Source organism: Pararge aegeria, chromosome 7 (genome assembly GCF_905163445.1).
Source record: "Pararge aegeria chromosome 7, ilParAegt1.1, whole genome shotgun sequence".
In the NCBI taxonomy this organism is placed as follows: domain Eukaryota; kingdom Metazoa; phylum Arthropoda; class Insecta; order Lepidoptera; family Nymphalidae; genus Pararge; species Pararge aegeria.
Window position 1 is genome coordinate 16,190,250 of NC_053186.1, and position 18,838 is coordinate 16,209,087.

The window sequence follows — 18,838 nt, forward strand, 5'->3', positions numbered from 1 at the left end:
ATAAAGGTTTAATTAAAGGCAATTTAAGCAACTGTCTAAGGTAATATTGTTTTTGACAATGGCATGATTACATCCTTAAAGGTGAAAGCTTTCTTTAAGAATGGTTCAAAAAGGATCAATCACATGCTAAATAGATCCTTAAAATCCAAATGGTAGTTCCAGAAATTCAGTGCATTAAAACAGATTTCTTTATGTTTATTATAAGTAGGTATACACAAAAATAGGTTCTCATGTAACAAAATTTGACTAAACAAGACCTTGAGGTTTCACTTCTTATCAAAAAAAAAAAACCAAATAAGAAGAATCTATTAAAAATAAAATATAAACGAAATGATATTCAAAAGGAGACCTTATCGCTAAAAGAGATCTCGTCAAGCAGGCGAAGTAAGCGCGCCACGAGAGAGTTATGCTAACCAATTATCTTGTCTTTCTATGAAAAAAATACGAGTAACGGTTAGAGACACTTATCTCGTCTCCTGCTAGCCCTACAGGCTACCTTAATAAAGGATATAGATACTTCTAACACTTGTGGTTCTTGGGAATAGTTGCAAAACGCACTTGTTTCTCCGACGTGCGCTGGAGTTATTTTTTTTCGCACTGCGTGAGCACAATGGCCCGCTCGACGGCATCGGCGCCGGGTAACGGTGCGCGACATTTCACGAGCGGGGCTCGATTTAGCGCGACCTCCTCGATTTGAGCCGCGCTTGCCAACGCGTGACCCTGCGAACTGTACCGGTGGAACGGGTAGCATGCACATAGGTGACGGTCGCGTATGAGTATTTTCATGACTTGATGATTTTATAAAGATTATATTATACTATAACTGTAAGAATACCTATTTATTAATACATATCGGATAGATGTTTTCTGTACCTAAACTACAAACCGCTTCTCGAATCTGCCTTCCGAAACGGTGGTCACTACAAATAGACTGACTTGACGTTTCAAAAGAGATTATAAACTAGGCCCACTTGAAATAAAGGAATTGAGATTTTTTTAGGGTTCCGTGTGGTGAAGCACCGAATGGTATGACTTCATGGGACCGAGTTCGTTGGCAACTTTTCGGAGATATTAAATGTATTTTTGTTTATTTTTTTTAAACATCTTTATTGCGTAAAGGAGAAATTAAAAATATACTTAATTCATTTTAAAACAAATTTTAAATTATTTTATCGCATAATGGTTTTTGATTTATCGTAATTGAAAAAAAAACACGTGAAGTACCGTTCTGGCCCCTTATCTGCGAAGTTTAACGTATGAGACCTTCCACTTGCCGCTCCTCACTGCGCCGTGTAGGTAGAAAACCTACTTTCTTTTAAAACCTCAGATAGGTTAGACCTTAGACTTCAATCTTAACTACCTTACTATTCTACCGTTCATTATATGGTACTTACTAACTTACCGCACAGGTCACCTACGCAATTTGGTTTAGAAAGTCAGATGAGCGAGATGATAATACTAGACCTGGGGTATTGTTCACCGGGTCATAATGGTATGGTAAAATCGCTTAGAAATATCCTACTTCCTAATCTATACGGTGAATTACTGCTATAAATTTTTAAGTGATAACGTGATTTTTTTAAATTTTGTATTGGGCTTTTTAAAACTGTAACTGAACTTTGTTTTCGCCTTATTTCTATAAAATAAGAAAATACGTTTTCCGTATCAAAATACGAGTAGCTTTAGTGTTATTTTAACTATAACTTCACAACAATGCCATCCACCATTTTGTGGCGGCGGCCATCCCGAGTAATTTAACTTTCAAACAAAAAAAAATGAAATTGGTTTATCCGTTCGGGAAATACGATGCCACAGACAAACATACTCACACACACAGCCACACAAACACACACACTCACACAAACACACACCCACACAAACACACCCACACAAACCCAAACACACACACACACTCACTCACGCGATGATGAGGACGCGGCGTTGTAATTCTCGTTTAAATGAACACTTTAAATTTTTATTTTCATTATTACTATTTCGACATTGATCCATCACTGAGACAGGGTTTTCCACAGGGTAATTGACTAGATTAGGCAATTAAGCAGGAAGATTGCTAAAAATTGGAAATAATCTCTTTATTTATAATAAAAGAATTGAAGGAGAGGCTGTGCTTTATTGCATATGTGAACTGCACGATACTGCTGTGGAACAATTGTATTAGCAGAATGGAGCTTGTTCTGGCTAATCTCCGGCTGAGGTTGGCCTTTGACTAGCCTAGCTTCAAAATTTGGAAATTTCTATACCATTAAAGTTTACCTGTGCTTACGGTAGGGTCATCTAAATTACATATAGGTAGTTAGCCGTTCCGTAAGAACGCAGCAGTGTTACAAAGTAGTCAATTCAGTAAAAGAGAATGCAACGATTGTTCGGGGAGTTTGCCACTTTAGTTTTTTGTTCACCTGAATTTGTTTTGCGAACCCTCATTCGCGCTTGTAATATGCAAATTTGGTGTTTAACCAATTAATTTCTAGATACTACCTATATCGATCGTAACTCGTAAGTGGCCATAGCTCAGTGGTTAAGCACTTTTCGGAATAAGTGCCGTTTTAATTTTAGCAATAAACGTCGTGAGAAAACTTGCATGCCTGAGAATTCTCCATAATGTTCTAAAAGGCGTATGAAGTTTTAATCTCATGCGACCTTATCGCGACCCTGCTTACTGAGTCCAAGGGTTCGATTCCCACAACTGGAAACAACTGGAAAATGTTTGTGTGATGAACATGAATGTTTTTCAGTGTCTGGGTGTTTGTATGTATATTATTCATTAAAATATTCATCAGTTATCTTAGTACCTATAACACAATCTACGCTTACTTTGGGGCTATATGGCGATGTGTGTATTGACGTAGTATATTTATTTTATTCACCCACTTACGCGGTGGACTACGGCCTAAACCTTTTTAATTCTGAGTGAAGACCGTTGCCTTGTAGTGGGCCGGTAATTGATTGATAATGATATCCGCCGAGACTAACTTCGGCCCACTTAGATTGCGCGGGATTCAAACGTAGGACACCGTGATCTGTAGTTGAACATGCTAACCACAAGAAGCACAGGTATCCATTTCTACGTTATGGACACATATAGATTGACAAATGAAAAATATCTACACCCGTCTTTTCATAAGTGCACGAGGAAATTAGTGATGGGGACGGATAAAGCGTGGCACAACACTTGAGTCACGAGCGTGGCACAACACTTGAGTCACGATGAAGTCCGTTCGGCCAAGAGCGAGAGCGAACCGTGATACAAACGTGATATTGACCGAGGCTGATGGATAAAAGTGCACTCCGAAGCACGAGGGAAAGTAGTGGCCACTACAAATTCGAAGCCCGAACCGGCGATATCTTTCATCCAAGTACAGAATTGGATCAACGATGTTCAACCAAAGTTGTTCGACCATCGTTAAACGATTTGCCTGTCAAAAGTAGGTCACTTCAAGGTATGTATGCTACGTGAGTAGTTAACTTATCTGGGTGAAAATATGCAAGATTTAATTAAATTTCGCTGTGTGCACGAACAACGTAACTTATGCCCCGAGCGCCCTAGAAAGTCGCATATCCCAGAATGGAGATAACTATACCTCTACCCTCATATTGCATATGTAATGCAGTGAGTGTTTATTGTCTCTAGAGGCTGACAGTACTCTCAAAAGCGGTACTTTAAAATCTGTAATTATTGATGTTAGTTATTTCCTTGGTTTTATAATGTATCCGTTCATTGGTAGTAGTAGGCAAGTGGTAGGCCATTTAAAACACGTATCGTAACACGTAAGCGGTGATAGCCCAGTGGGTAGGAGCTCGACTTCACTTTCGGGGGGCCGAGTTCGAATCCCAGCCTCTTAACTTTTCTAAGTTATGTGCGTTTAAAACGCATTTAATATCACTTACTTCAACGGTGAAGGAAAATCTTATGGAAATCGTGAGTAAACCTGCATGCCTGAGAGTTCTTCATAAAGTTCTTAAAGGTGTATGGAGTCCATCTATCCGAACTGTGTGATGTGGACTACAGCCTTAACCCCTTCTCATTGTTAGAGGAGACCCGTGTTCTGTAGTGGACCGGTAATGGGTTAATATGATGATTGTATAATATATAGGTTACCTATACCACGATACACGCTTTATTTGTATCTTACACACCAGTTATACTTTGCTTCCTCCTCTGCCATGCATCGTCAACCTCACTGCTGAGGCTCGTGATCCTTTCGGTCGTTTCTTTCTGCAGCATGGTGCAGAGCAATGTGGACAGGTGTGCCGAGTGTGATGCTCATTTGGTATGCCCAACGAATAAGGCTACGTCCTCTTGGTCTTTTCCTTCCACTTTGGGTATTGCCAACAGTTTCACGAAGTTTTCTGGATTTCTACGGTCAATGTGTCCGAAAAATTGCAAGGTTCATCGTAGGCATATGATCGATAGACTAGTGGAAATTTTCAGTTGCTTTGCAGTTTGTCCATAGTACACGTTTATTCTAAAAGCTATACAAGATTTGCATTTTTCTCCACCATCACATCTCGAAGGCATCTATGGTTTGGGGTCTGCAGATCGGAGAGTCTATGTCTCGGAACCGAATAAGATGAAGAAAACGGCAAAGTGTTTTAATAATATATGATTTATTTATTTTTTATTGTCTTCTTCCAAACTGCCAAAATTAAATTGGAATTGGTCTAGTAGTTTAGTCATTATTATTATGTAAATGTTGAATGATTTTAGCTATCTAGGTTTTAAAGTTTAAACGTGGTTATGAAGCAGGAGTTAACTAAGCTAAAACTTACCTTACAATTCAGTCTTGAATAATTAAATCTAACCTGAATAGTCCTGCGAGACGTCGCAATCTGATTTAATTATAAACCTGAATTATTTAAGGGCTGTAACTACTAACTTTGAATATAATCTAACTAGAATCCTAATAGCGGCTCAAATGCGGGCCTCCGTAGCAAAAAGGCCATGTTATGCAAAATAGGCTTTTAACAGAAGGCTCTAGCTGTAATGGCCAAGTGCCAATTCTCTGATTCTCTTCCAACCGAGCAAGAAAATAAAAATGTCATGCTAGTGGAAAAAAAACTAATTCGCCGTCTTGGCTGAACCGCCATGTTGGATTTAGAATGATTTCACACGGCATTTCCATGCATTGTCAAGTGTATGGCTTTAACTGCTATATCCCGAACAGGTGAGCCCGGTACCATTTTAGACTGCATCATAATTTAGTTAGGGCTAACTTGTAGTCGAACCCAAAAAATAGCTATTCAAACCAAAAATGGCCTGAATCATTAAGAGTACTGTCACGTACCTTCATCATTATCATATTAACAGATTGACGTCTAACTTCTATAGATATGTGTGAAATCACTAGATGGCGCTTTTTACATTCCATACAAAACGCAATTAACTTTCACGCGATCGAATAGGTAGAAAATCTCACACTGGCTCTCAGGACCGAGGGTCATATATACTTTTGCAGGGAGTTCCAAATTCAACAGCCGTTGTTGTCGAGTTCGTTTGATGGTATTTGTCCACCTAGTCGGGGTCTACCAACGCTGCGTTACTGGTGCGGGGTCGCCATTCCAGCCCCATAAAACCAGCAAGGTCTTTCGATCTATGTGCTTCACCTCTGTGATTTGTTGAGATATGACGATATCTATGGTTACTTTAGAGATTTCCTCATTTGACGTAGTGATACTCAGACTCTCCGTCGCTCGCTGAATAACTCTAAATTTACTTATCAATCCCATAGTAACCTACATTAAGGAAATAAAAATAAAATAATTATATAGGTTGTCAAACACCTCAAAGAAGTTTGATTTAATTTATCTATCGGCGAATAAAGGTGCAAGTCTATATCTGTTATAAATGTAGATGTGCTCCCATTGTTGGCTTCCACACGTCATCGTACTGGAACGCTAAACCCATTATCAACCAGTCAACCTTTGGAGTATGTGTTTACGTATTTGTAGAATGTAAATATATAATATACTTAGTAACATGTACTACTTTAATTAATAAATAACTTTCAATTTCCGCCGACGGTCGACCTTTAAATACCTACATATTTATATTTTTCTTTAAGACTAATATTGTTGCTGTATTAGAAATAAATTTCATTAGAACCTTGAAAAGTTCTCACAAATTTCTCAAAAAGGTTTGGGAAAAGTTTCATTAATTTGTATAAGGGAATGTTTTTTTCGTTTGTATTGTTGCTTGGTTATGCCTACCTAGTCTGATCGAAAACAAAGTGCATGTATCTGGAGAGAAGGCTTGGGCCTAGCAAGCGGACATAGATCCATTGAGGCCTCCTCGCCTGTGCTAGATGATTCAAACATTGTCTCTGAGGCATTTTCTCCAGTTACCACACTTGCTACAGCAAAAACTGACGACAACTGACGCATCCGCCTCTCCGCTCTCCTCGCTGTAAGAACATCAAACCATTCGGTATTGTGGACTCATACATACCCACCCTTCCACTAAACAACATCTCCATCTACTCCTGTCGATTGCGAGCTATGCGAGCTTCTCCCAATCTTTGTGTTTAATATAAAAGTCGGCCATATATCTCTTGGCGCAGTCTTTAAAGCGTAACCGCGGTTTACCCACATTTCTTATTGCGTGTGCTAGAAGAAGTTGCGCCAAGAAGGACCTGACGCGATAAATATGATTCCCTATCTTTTAGTAGCCCATTAGTTTTACCATTTGTAACCCGAAAATAGACCGTTTCCTTGGCACATAGGTTTCTTCTTGCCATTCTGGAGATCAAAACCGTGGTTAAGGGTGGAAAATACTAGTAGATTACATAGCAGGCAAATAATAAAATCTTCGCTAACGCAGCTCAGAGTCAGCTCAAGAAATGACCTTGGATGAATGTTGCTTGGAGCGTCTCTACATTATCATCATCGTCGTTTCAATCAATCCGCAGTCCCTTGCTGGAAATGGGTTTGTGTAGAGAGTTCCAAATTCCAGTCTTGTAAACCTTGCGTCCAGCGAATCGTTTGATTTCTTTATTCCAGAATTCAATTCCGTGCTGTGGCGTCTCTACATAATGAAATTAGAAGTGGGGAAATTAGTTACAGAATTAGTGCACAGTGTGTCCCAAGATGTTAGAATGGCGACTTTGCACTTAAAAGCGCAGCGTAGATAGACTGCTGCACAATGCACATTAGTGGCGTGCATAGAGGGTATGCACAGGGTATGCAGATGATAAAAATGGAAGAAAATCTCCAGTACTAGTTATAAATACTAAAGGGTAGGCTTTTTATAAACCGTACAATGCCTATCCTTAAGCTTTTTATAACTCTAACTGGAGATTTTCTTCATTTTATATCGTCTGCATACCCTGGGCATACCCTCTATGCACGCCACTGTGCACATATGACATCAAAAGATTTGAAGTGCCTGTGTTCAGCAGTGGTCAATCAGTAGGTATTATGATGGTTATTTTTTTTGTCAGAGTATGCAGTGCTTTTCTGCATGCATTTATGAACTACGCACCATTGCTTGAGACATAAAAGGCAAGTTTCAACGCGGCACTACGGAAATTCCACTCCATTTAAGTACGCACAACTTGATGTGTCTACTACAACGTCTAGTGTTCCTATGTCTAGCATTGCTGCAACCTAACAAGTTGTAGCCGGCTTGATTTATTTTAATAAGCGGATTTCACATTCAGGTTGGTTAAAGCCCGTCAATTCCACTCGAATCAGGTTTCAATGTAAGTTTAGATTGTGCGGCTCCGTTCGGGTTTCTGATATTTTAGAAAGAATATCATATTGAGCCCGCTATGCTATTCATTACCCTTGCTATAAGATCAACCAATTGCACTCGAATTCGTGTATCAGAACACTACCTTTAGATGAAATAACCTAAACCTAACCTTTATGTAACAAAGCCAAAAACGCATGTGTGATCTCAATCCTCTATGGAGTTACACTTCTTCGGCGCTTATCACACAATATTCAGTTTAAGTATTCAAATAAAGAACCGAGTTAAACAATATAATACATTAAGTTCTTTGTACCTACATTGTAATGTATGCAGATGATGATACATTACTGATTTTTAATGCTGATAGGAATAAAGATAATTTTGACGATGCAAACCGTGCTGTATCACATTGTGTCATACTAGTTTACTTTTAATAACTCCTTTTTAAATGCTCAAAAATATATATAGTGTCCTATTGGAATGGGATCTTGTTGTGGGGCCAAAGCTGCTAATTTTGTAAATATATTTATACTATAGAAAAGAGCTAAGTACGATCGATATAGTCTCGTCTATGATAGAATTGGATCGTGCGAATCGCTTCGTGAAAAATTTAAACAAATATGTATAACGTCACGTACTATCCTTTCACTATATTATATTATATATTTGACACTAATTAAATAAACAGTAAATAAATATACTTACAGTAGCTTCGCAATATATTTGTAATAATATAGTCTTTGTGAGACAAAATATTACTCTTCAAAAAGCTTTTATTAACACACAGCTTACTAGAAACGGATACAAATAAGTGATATCTGCATATCGTCTGCGAAAAGTGCTGAACTCCTTTACGGGCATGACTTTACGCTTTTATAAAATGATTCCTAATATTTCATAGTTGGTCTAAGAAAAAAAAAAAAAATTACAGCGAGGTTACTATGCAACTGATGAATTTCATAATAGCAAGCTAGCTTGCAAGCAGCCAGCTCCGCTCCGCAAGATGTAAATATTCATGTTGGAAAAGAGCAACTACTGAGTTTCTTGCCGGCTCTTCTCGGTACCGAAACCGGTGGTAGAAACCTACAAACAGACATACTTGACATTTCAAAGTGCTTATAAAGTAGTAGTACTTTAAAATAATGAACACCAAATTGCCATTACAAAAATACCAGCTGTGTCAATCTTACTTGAGCATACCTTATATGCGTAGTTGTGCAGCTTTTTGTGGCAGAGCTCGGGTGGGGAAACACTACCGCCATGTTTATTACTGCTGCCCAGTAGCATTGCTTCCGGTCTGAAGGGCGTGGTTGCAGGGTCTTTCTGTTATTTGTGTTATGTTATTTAGCAAAAAATAATCCTTGTGATGAAACTTCTATCTCGTATAGCGGGTTCGCAACCCTGCATCAAACGGGCAATTATTAAATCTTCTTTTAAATTAAAATGAAGTTCTCTGAAATTTTACAGAATCTCAGTAAAATCTTGTTTTCCTTATCCTAAGCGATAAGGCCGCCTTTTGTATACTGCTTCTTCCTGTGTTTCTGCTTCTTCTAGTGTGCAAATAAAGAGTTTAAATAAAGAAATAAACTGTTATTTTTTTTACAATATTTAAGGGACTTCTCTCCTCTCTATTTAGCATAGCCGTAGGACATCCTGTATACAAAGTACAAATACTTGAATAGAAAAACGACGTTCTTTAAGAAATTCGAATCAATCCATTGACTGGTTTTCGTTTTTTACTAAAGGCTGAAATTTTCCAACCAAAAATTATCATAATTAATACATCTATTTTCCGCACCGTGTCCTCCTTACCCAAAGACATTTGGGTACGGTTGCCATGCCTCAACATAATGACGCTGATAGCTCTTAGTAAATGAAAAAAACTCCACTTTACAACGCTTTCAACGGAATTAACTACAACCGTCGGTGCCCTAGAACGTTGGCCAAAATATTAAAATTGATCAGTAACTTATAGATCGTCGTTAGTTTTCGGGCGTGGAGCATTATTAACTGTCTTTGCAATAGATGAATGTTGACCTTTTAGTGAACCATTAATTTTCTGTTTTGTTTTTGTTTCGAAAGTTAAGGTAATGGTGCTAATTCTGCTGTTCATAAGTCTGTAACTAGATTTACATATCTAGAATGTGCTATTTTTCTCTTGAGAAAAGGACAGTTTTAGATATTTAGAGGTTTTTAGAAGAATATAATTTGCATATTTTTATGAGAATTCGCAGAATTGCCTTACTAGTCTGTATCAATAATATTCTCAGTTAGCTAGTTTTTTTTTTATTAACTATATCATTTACCTGAAATAAGACCCGCCTGCAAGAAGCAGCCTTCTCTGTGCCATATTTCGTCAAGATTCGATCAATTTGTATTATCCAATGACACAAGATAAGACTCTGGTGCAGTAGTGAGCGGTGTGGTCTTAGAAGATTGAGGTCCCAGGGTTTAACCCTGGCAGGAGCAATCTGAATTTTCTCTGGTGATGCGAATAATCGATTTCTTCACAGCATCTTACCAGAACGCTAAAAGCTTGGTGGCACCAATTTGACATTAAGGTGTCAATCCACGCAAAGGCAAAGCCTCCCAATAGATCAGACCAGGGAAAATTCGGAAATTATAAATTCCCGGGTCCCGGAATCTCCACTCATAAGACCACAGCGCTAAAAAGATTTCATGATAAATTCGTCGATAGATACTAATTTTTCTCCTTCCGTGCCAGCAGGGAATGCATGTCATGTACCCGGAGCCGACGCAGTATCGCAAAAGTCAGCCCGAGCCGCCCCGTCACCAGCCGGCACTATCGCCGGCGCAGTCAGCTAAGAAGCGCCGAGTGCTGAGTCCGCAGACGCGCCGACAACACCCGAACACATCGGACTACACTTATTGCAAGGTACAATACATTTATACCACATCACTAACAACCAACCCAACCCACTTGCTGTTGCAAACGTTTTCCGTTCGCGTTTGTTTTGTTTGTTTTCCTGGGGGAAAATGTAGCCATGTTACTCTGCGATCTTTCAACTAACTCTATGCAAAATGTTGAGTGGTTGCTTAGTTAGGGCGTAAAGGTAGGACAGACAAACAAACACACTTTCGTATTTATAATACTAGCTTTACCCTGCGGTTTGCCGCGTTTATTGCGGTTTTACAGATTCCGTGGAAAGCGTTTGTTATCCTCGGATAAAAACTAGCCTGCGTAACTCTCCGTCCAAAAATCAAGTTCTTTGGTTGTTAAGTGAGGGCGTAAAGGCGGGACAGACAAACAAAGTTACTTTCACATTAAAATACTAACTGTTGCCTTCGGTCTTCGTCCGCTTTTAATACGGTTTAACCGTTTGTTAGTCTAAAAATCAAATTGATTGGTTATTTAGTTAGGGCGTAAAGGATGGACAAAAAAACAAACAAATACACTACTTTTGGTCTATTTCTACTTCTACTACTGTCTATTTTATACTATTGATTCACTGCGGGGGCAGCTAATATGAATATAAATATTTAAGGAGTGACTTTCCTGAAAACAATCATTCGCGTTTTTCACGTAGAAAAAAATTTCACCTTAAGAATAAACTTATAAATGTTAAACCGCCTGTTCTGTATCAATGAAGATAACAAGACAAGTTATCGCAGTTGGTAGGAAACATGGAGAGATAAAAACGTCTGCGGTTAAACGTTCCCTTGATAACATCGTTTGCATATGTGATTTTTTCGTACATATATAAATATAGTTAATATGGTATATTATATACTTTTAAAAAATGCAGTCTTAGAGGGGAAATTTATTAAATGCAAAAATTCACCTATGTCAAATCTGAGACTTCAGGTCCCGAAATATGTGATGGGTAGCATCGATGTACACGTGTCAAGTTTTTTTCCATTTTTTTAGTACCTACTTACTCAAAAAGATTAGCCCTAAAGATATATATTAAGTTCATTTATTGTATTTTAGTTTAACATTTGTTCTGTAGTTTAACATTTGTTTTGTAGTTTAACATTTGTTCGATTTTAATGTAATTTATCAACTTGTCATTTCCATATGGAAACTATATTAGTGTCTATCGAAATTGGTTGAATTGACGATATTCTCACTCGAACTGCGTATTTTAGAAATCAGTTAACATTTTAAGGTTTTAACAGTATCGCTGAGGGTCGGGCGATTGCCAAGAGTTGAGTTTTTTAGGGTTGAGTCGTTACGCCCCTGTTGCAGTGTCATCAAAAATCGGGGAACGGCGCGGCGCAGGCAATACGCCCTCTACCGCGACTGTGACCCCTAACGCTTTAGTTTGGGGAACGCTTAACGGTTTTGAAACGTTTTTAAGCGTAGGTGTTTATTTCGAGTGACCGGTCAACTTGCCTTACCGGTTAGATATGTTGTGTGCACTCGAAGCTCATTAAAATGTTAATAGCTAGTCAATGTTTTACTAAACTGACCAAACAACACATTACAATGTTGTTTTTATAATTCAATCTGGTGTATATTTTGGGTAGTCGGTTAATTGGCCAAACAGAGGGTGATTGCTGGATTTGGCAAACATTGGTTTTTAATGTTATTATTTTCTTTCGGTACTGTGTCTGTTCGATGTTTCGAAAACTTATTATCAATCATCATCAAAAGCATGTAACAGTTCATTGCTGTACTCAAGGCCTCTTCAAAAGCCATGGTTTGCTTTTAATCACTACTCTGGGCCGATGATTGCAATCAATCAATCAATCATTTTTTTTTTCCTTGATTATGGTAACACCAATTTAGGTGTTCATTAATTTTTGTAAGCAAAAATTTGTCTTTAATAATTTTATCAATTTTCCACATTAAATAACAAGTCACAGTAGATGGTAGTAGCAGCAGGGAGACGCTATTGCCTGTTCTATTATTCCCTTGTCACCCGCGGGAAAAGTCAAGTTGTTGTACTGATCTGTCGCAGCAACCACACGGCGTTATTTCAGAGGCTGGACTAAAACTGATTTTCGTGAAATCTCTTAAGCAATACATTCCTAAGCTGCTTACGAATTCCGCAAAACGTTTGATCCGTTTCCAAGACGTATTTGATATAAACATCGCCGGAATAACACATTTTAAGTTTAAAAATACTGTTTAACTAAACTGCGCTAATCTTTCGAATAACAGTCTACTGGGTGGATTTCGATAAGAGTTTCAATGTCAAGTAGATAAGTCAAGAATAAAACGAAAGATCGCCAACGAGGTTTTGCGTATCACGTATTTATATCAGTTCGTGGTAAAATTTTATCGGTTAAAGCGTTATGTTAACAAAAACTTAAAAAATTGTTCTCATAAAATGAATTATGCATGCTAACTGTATTGTAATTTTTATTTTATTTTCTTTAATGTTTGACATTGTAATATGCGTTTGTTAGATGGCTTTATGTACGTATTAGCCCAGACTAAGAGATCTTTTAAAATAATAGCGAACAGGAGTTAAACATCAAGGTTGATTTGATTGATTTTAAGAAAAATCGTCGGTAAAAAAATAATAATTCCTTAAGCCTTTTTTTCGGTTAAGCCTTTCAATAAATAATATACAAGTTAAAAAACCCTTACCTATTTGTGATGACGTTTTTTTACGCCAAAACAATGTGGCTAGCCGCCGCTACAGCTCTACCAAAAAGTCCGCGATGGTTATAAGTATCTCCGAAGGATAACCCACTTTGACCATATATATCTTTTTTGAAAAAATTGGGTCATTTTCTAAACTATTTAAAACAATAAAGTAGGTTTTTATTCCTTATCCAATAAAATACATTGGATACCTTGTATTATTATATAAACCTTATATTTATATATATTTCATGTGGATCATTGACTTTTACAGCAAATTATTAAAATTAATATCTTAGAGCATATATCAGAGATTTAAAAATTGTTGTTTCTTGTTAGTTTCTATATTAGCGATTCCCTGCGACTTGGCCCGCAGATTACTTCCTATAAGTTTACCATATATATAAACCTTCTTCCGCTATTTTACACAATAGGTACGTACACCCAAGCCACGCAGACGTCTGCGCCACCAACTTCTATTTCTACGACTCCTAAGTAGTCGTAGATTCCTAAGAATTGGGCTTTCTTTTTTTTTATTTAAATTTAAAATGTTATATGACCTATTATAAGCCTTCAGTAATTGGGTTATCAAATGCGAAAACGAAATTCTTCCAAACCAGACTATCCGATCGAAAAAGTCGAATTAGTTTTTTAATAATTATAATTAATTAATTGATTTTGTATACATATTATGTGATTGGCTGAAAGTGTTCCACTCCCACCCTATTTTGAGGTTTCGTGTCTCGAACACAAAGTGAAGCGTAAAATAATTGGTTCGACATCTCAGTTAGTGGCGAAATAACGAATATTTTATAACCTCGGACATCAACATGACATAAATGCTTTAAAGGAATCAGACATGATATAAATGAAGCGTGAATATAGGCTTAAAATGCTTAACAAATGACAATCTAGACAAAAAATAGATGGAGAATGAAAAATGTTTATAACGAATTTTATTACAATCCCGCGACTTGTCTACACTCTAGAAATATAATTTTTTTTAACAAATGTATCATCAAATAGTGTAATAAATATCTAGAGTAGGACCACTAATTTTTTTGATTTCCCAAGAGGTAAAATAACTATAGAATGGACCTTGGTCAACAAACGTGTAGCGTTTATTAATTGTTTGTTGAAACACTTGTTCTTATTCGGTAGGTGCGTTTACTATAACTGTTTTCCCCTCTTTAATGATCGTGGCGTCACGTCGATATATTTATGCTGTGTTTTGTCACAGTGCAACTGACAGGAACTCTCAAATGTGCATGAGCTTGAAAAAATAACTGTGTTTTGTCGTAGTATATAATTATTATTATTATATTGGGAAAACTAGTTTAGCTACTTTCTTTATTTATTTTTTTATGAATAAATTTTGATTCATGAATGCAGTTTCTTAATTTTCCCTCTTCACATATGTAAAGGTCCATTTGTTCATCATCATCGTCAATAGCAGTCCACTGCTGGACTATGGACCTCTCCCAATGGCAAGGTTTGCCCATGATCACAATGCTGATCAGACTGGTTGCTGATGGCAGTAGATGTTATTAGCACAGAGGACGCCTTGTACAACACCCGTGGAACGAGGAGGGTGGTGAAAATTTTATTGTAATTTAAATATTCAGAATATTTTTTTGACTTGATTAAAAATTTTTGCACTCAAGAATATGTTTAAATACTTCCTTTCTCCAATCATCGCCGAAGTTTGTACTGGAAATGGAAACGACTTATTATTATAGCCTATTTACCATAGATGTCTCTTGTTATTTTTCCATCGGATCGATTCACATTCGTAATGTTTTGTGTCATCCTTTTTCAGTTACCTTTAACACGATAAACGCTTGCACATCTGTCGTGAGATGCTCTTTACCGTTAACTAACATCTGGGGCAGTTTTGAAAGTAGCTCGGCGTCTTGTTACGTGCCAACCGAAATTGGATTGCAATCCTTTATTGTATTAAACTGGTCGTTATATGATACTTTCAGTCGATTCTACTGTTTCAGCCCGTTCTTGTTACTAGATTCTTACGCTAGAGTTGTAATTTAAGGCACTTAAATTAGATTGGAGGGTCTTGTTTATCAACTTTAATAGCTCTGTGGTAAAATAATATACGCTGTGGCACCATAGCAGATAGATTATTTTTATGTAATTTATTCTTTTTTTTAATGTAATTCGTCTTTTTAATTGAAAATGATTGGTTTTTTTCTTATCCATTTATACCTGGAAACCAGCTCTCTTCCATGTTTTATGAATTACAATTTAAAATCAATAAAAGAATATGTTTTATGATTTCTTTAATGCAACAATTGACTTGGGAAGCCGGTTTCTTGCTCAGAGCACAATGGTTAATTTATTAAAAATCTGCCAATTTAAACGCAATTGGACTCAACTAGCTGTGGTTATTGAAATGTATCGTAACCAATCTGTTATAAATATTTTTTTAATGCTATTTTTCATCTGAACTGTTCAGTTGTAGGCGGTGACATACTATTATATACAGTATTTTTTATATTGTTTCAAACAGTAAAATAAAAAAAAACAAAAATGGATTCTGAAATAGCATTTGAAGAAAACAGTCAATCAATTATAAATTGTAACACACAAATCTGATATTTAAAAATAACTTAATTATTTAATTTTTTTTTTAAATATAAGATATGTGTGTTACAAGTTATAATTGATTTACTGTATTCTATATTGCACACACGATCGTAATACAAAAGTATACATAAGTATGATTCGACTTAACTTAATTACGTAAGAAATGTAAAATAGAGGTCAATATCTTACTTTATTGACGCACATTGTTTTACAATTACTAGCAAAGCCTTGTAAGTATAAGTAAGCCTTTTTGAAACTGGCGTAACGATTTCCACGTGTAAGATACAGTTTCCTTTGCCTAGAGTGTAACAAATGTCAATCACAACTAAACTTTATAATATATTATAAGTTGCACAGATATATGACGCCATGTATAATATGTAACATAGTTTAATCGATACGGTTCAGTTGATATTTCGTAAACTATCTCAAACGAGCGACAATTATTACAGTATCACGTAATTTTATCGTCATTAATAAGTATGTCTCAGGATTTTCCAGTAATTGCGGCATAGCAAGAAGTATTATTGCCGCGATGCAGTAAGAGTTTTATCTGGGCCTATCCATAAGCTTACAATATTATGTTTAGGTACATTACTTCTACGTCTTTTGTCTAGTTAATTCAGCGACTATCGATCATTGATTACCAACGAAGTTTTCCATCAGTTTATACATTCTGAAATTGAAAATACAGTTTGTTTGCGTAACTGGGCTAGTTGGGCACGTGGAGGGAAAGATTGAGCCTCGTGACGGGATAACGTGACTCGAATGTATACATCGCCACTGTATAGCTATGTCTATTCTGTATTGTATATTACGTACCTATTGATGTCAGGATAGCAGCGTTTGTTTATCCGTTGGTATTCAAAGGTCATTCGGTCAAAATAATTTACTAGAAATAAGTGACGCTACCTTGTGGTAACTCCCCGTATGATTTTGGTAGGACAACAGAAAATGTCTCGCATCTTTAAGCGTATTGGAAAGTTTAGTTAACAGTAAGTATTAAATTTATTTTTGGTTCACAAGTTGCTTCTTGTAAAACATTGAGGTTTTCTTGTTTTAGAGTTTCCTTGAATAATTATTTTGCATTATACTGAATATGAAATATTCAGCTGCGCTCTTGGTCTCAACGTGGAATATCTGGCGGGCAAATGTTCGGCATAAAATTTCGTGGTCGACTGCGACATGATACGACCGGCCTTATATCAATGTTTCTTTTGCCTGATAGAATTTGCTGTTTCTATCGTTCCCAGCCAGAACTTTAAATATATAGTGAGATATTATAATTATAGTGAGATGATCTTTCCAAAAGTTTTTTTACCAACGAAATAGTTTTCTAACAACATGAAAATATTGGGTTCATTAATCATAATTAATCACTTATCGATTTTAGGTATTACAGTTATAATTTGTGCTTACATACACGCTTATGCACATTTAACCAGGATTCGGAAACAGGAAAAATTTTCAAACCGGTTTCGGTCATTAACCCGGGTATTGGAATCATTTCGGTTAAGGTTTCGATTTAGTTTTTTTAAAACTGAGAAACCGGTTCTTATTTATTTTTCGCTATTTAAAAATCTTGATTTAGACAGAGTTCTACATAATTTCCTCAAAGGTGTGTGGAGTCCACCAATCCGCACTGGGGCAGTGTGGTAGGCTATGGCCTTTAAACCTTCTCATTCTGAGTGAAGATCCGTGCCCTGTAGTGGGCCGGTAATAGGTTGATATTATGATGATCTTAATTTATAAGAATCGACACAAATCTATTTAAAAAGATGTATAATCTAAACTATTTTTGTTCTTTGCAAAGAAGTAGGAATCAAAGCTTAGGCATTTGTCGAAGGGACTAGCGCGTCTTTCATAAACCGGTTAATTTAGGTTCAACAAACGTTATAAAATCGTTCGCTCAATTAGAACGGTAACCTATAGGATTTCGGTTCGTTAGATCATTTAACCGTTAAAACAGACCATTCAAATAATCCGGGTACTAAACAAAATTTTCTAGTAAATTGAAACCGGTTCTTAGCACTGCATTTTACTTATTTTTCATTTTTATTGTGAGTAATATTATGTGAGCATCTCTTTAATGATTTGGTATTCAGTATATTCAAAAAATTATTAAGTAGGTCGATTAACGAGTAGTTTCTTAATATTTAGTAGTGTAGTTTCTTATAGGTTTTAAATCAATTGTATATAAACCCACGGTTATTTTTCATTTATTATCTTTTTACTTAGAGACAGTAAGTTTTTTTCAATAGCTTTGTTCATTCTACTAATTACCATCCTTGCAACATTACGGACGAAGGTTACGTAAATAAATCTCTCTCGAGAGCCAACTATTTGTCTAGAGTTCAAGTCGATTCAGACGGGATTCTGAATGGTTTGAGAATCTCATCCCATTACATCTTATTGTCGGATTGCGCTTGGAGCATATTATCGTAACTTAACAATCGGGTTATCACAGTATGTCATCGACAACAGACAACTAGCGTTTGAATGCCTGGAGACAATAATAACTAATACATAAGTAAATAAATATGAAAAGAGATATAACAATAACCCATAGCTTCCGGATAGATAACTGATAGAGATAAGAAGTAAACTGCGTAGTGTATGTGAAAATATATATATCTTGAAAATATTTTTTCTATGCAGAAAATAGGTGTTGCTCCGAGTTATAGCGAGTTATTTGTGAATAACAACTTTATGGCACTCACAACGCGAATTGCACTTTGAAGCTATTACCATTAGGTGTAATTTTGCTGAGGCGAGGTTATGACGCAACTCCGTTTGTTTACTCCCAGTATAAAGTGGGTACGTGCATATCAAGAGCGGTTGTTATAGGGTTGCTACCTGTTACTTTTTTGTTAGCAAATCTTCATCAACATCAGCATATTAATGTTCAACTAACAGTCACAGGCCTTCTTTCATAGAAAGTAGTGTTTACATCCTCCTCGCCGTACCAACGC

General features: G+C 36.5%; 1 protein-coding gene across 4 annotated transcripts in view; it reads left to right on the forward strand.

Annotated features, from left to right (window-relative positions):
• Positions 1 to 18,838, forward strand: part of LOC120625139 (homeodomain-interacting protein kinase 2) — a 183,613-nt gene that overhangs the window by 2,301 nt on the left and 162,474 nt on the right. For 3 of the 4 annotated variants that reach the window (XM_039892097.1, XM_039892099.1, XM_039892100.1), the window contains exon 2: positions 10,434 to 10,604. In XM_039892097.1, the coding sequence (XP_039748031.1) occupies positions 10,440 to 10,604 (165 nt within the window). In that variant the 5' untranslated portion in view covers positions 10,434 to 10,439. The remainder of the gene's footprint in view (positions 1 to 10,433; positions 10,605 to 18,838) is intronic. The other variant, XM_039892098.1, reaches the window with a different exon arrangement.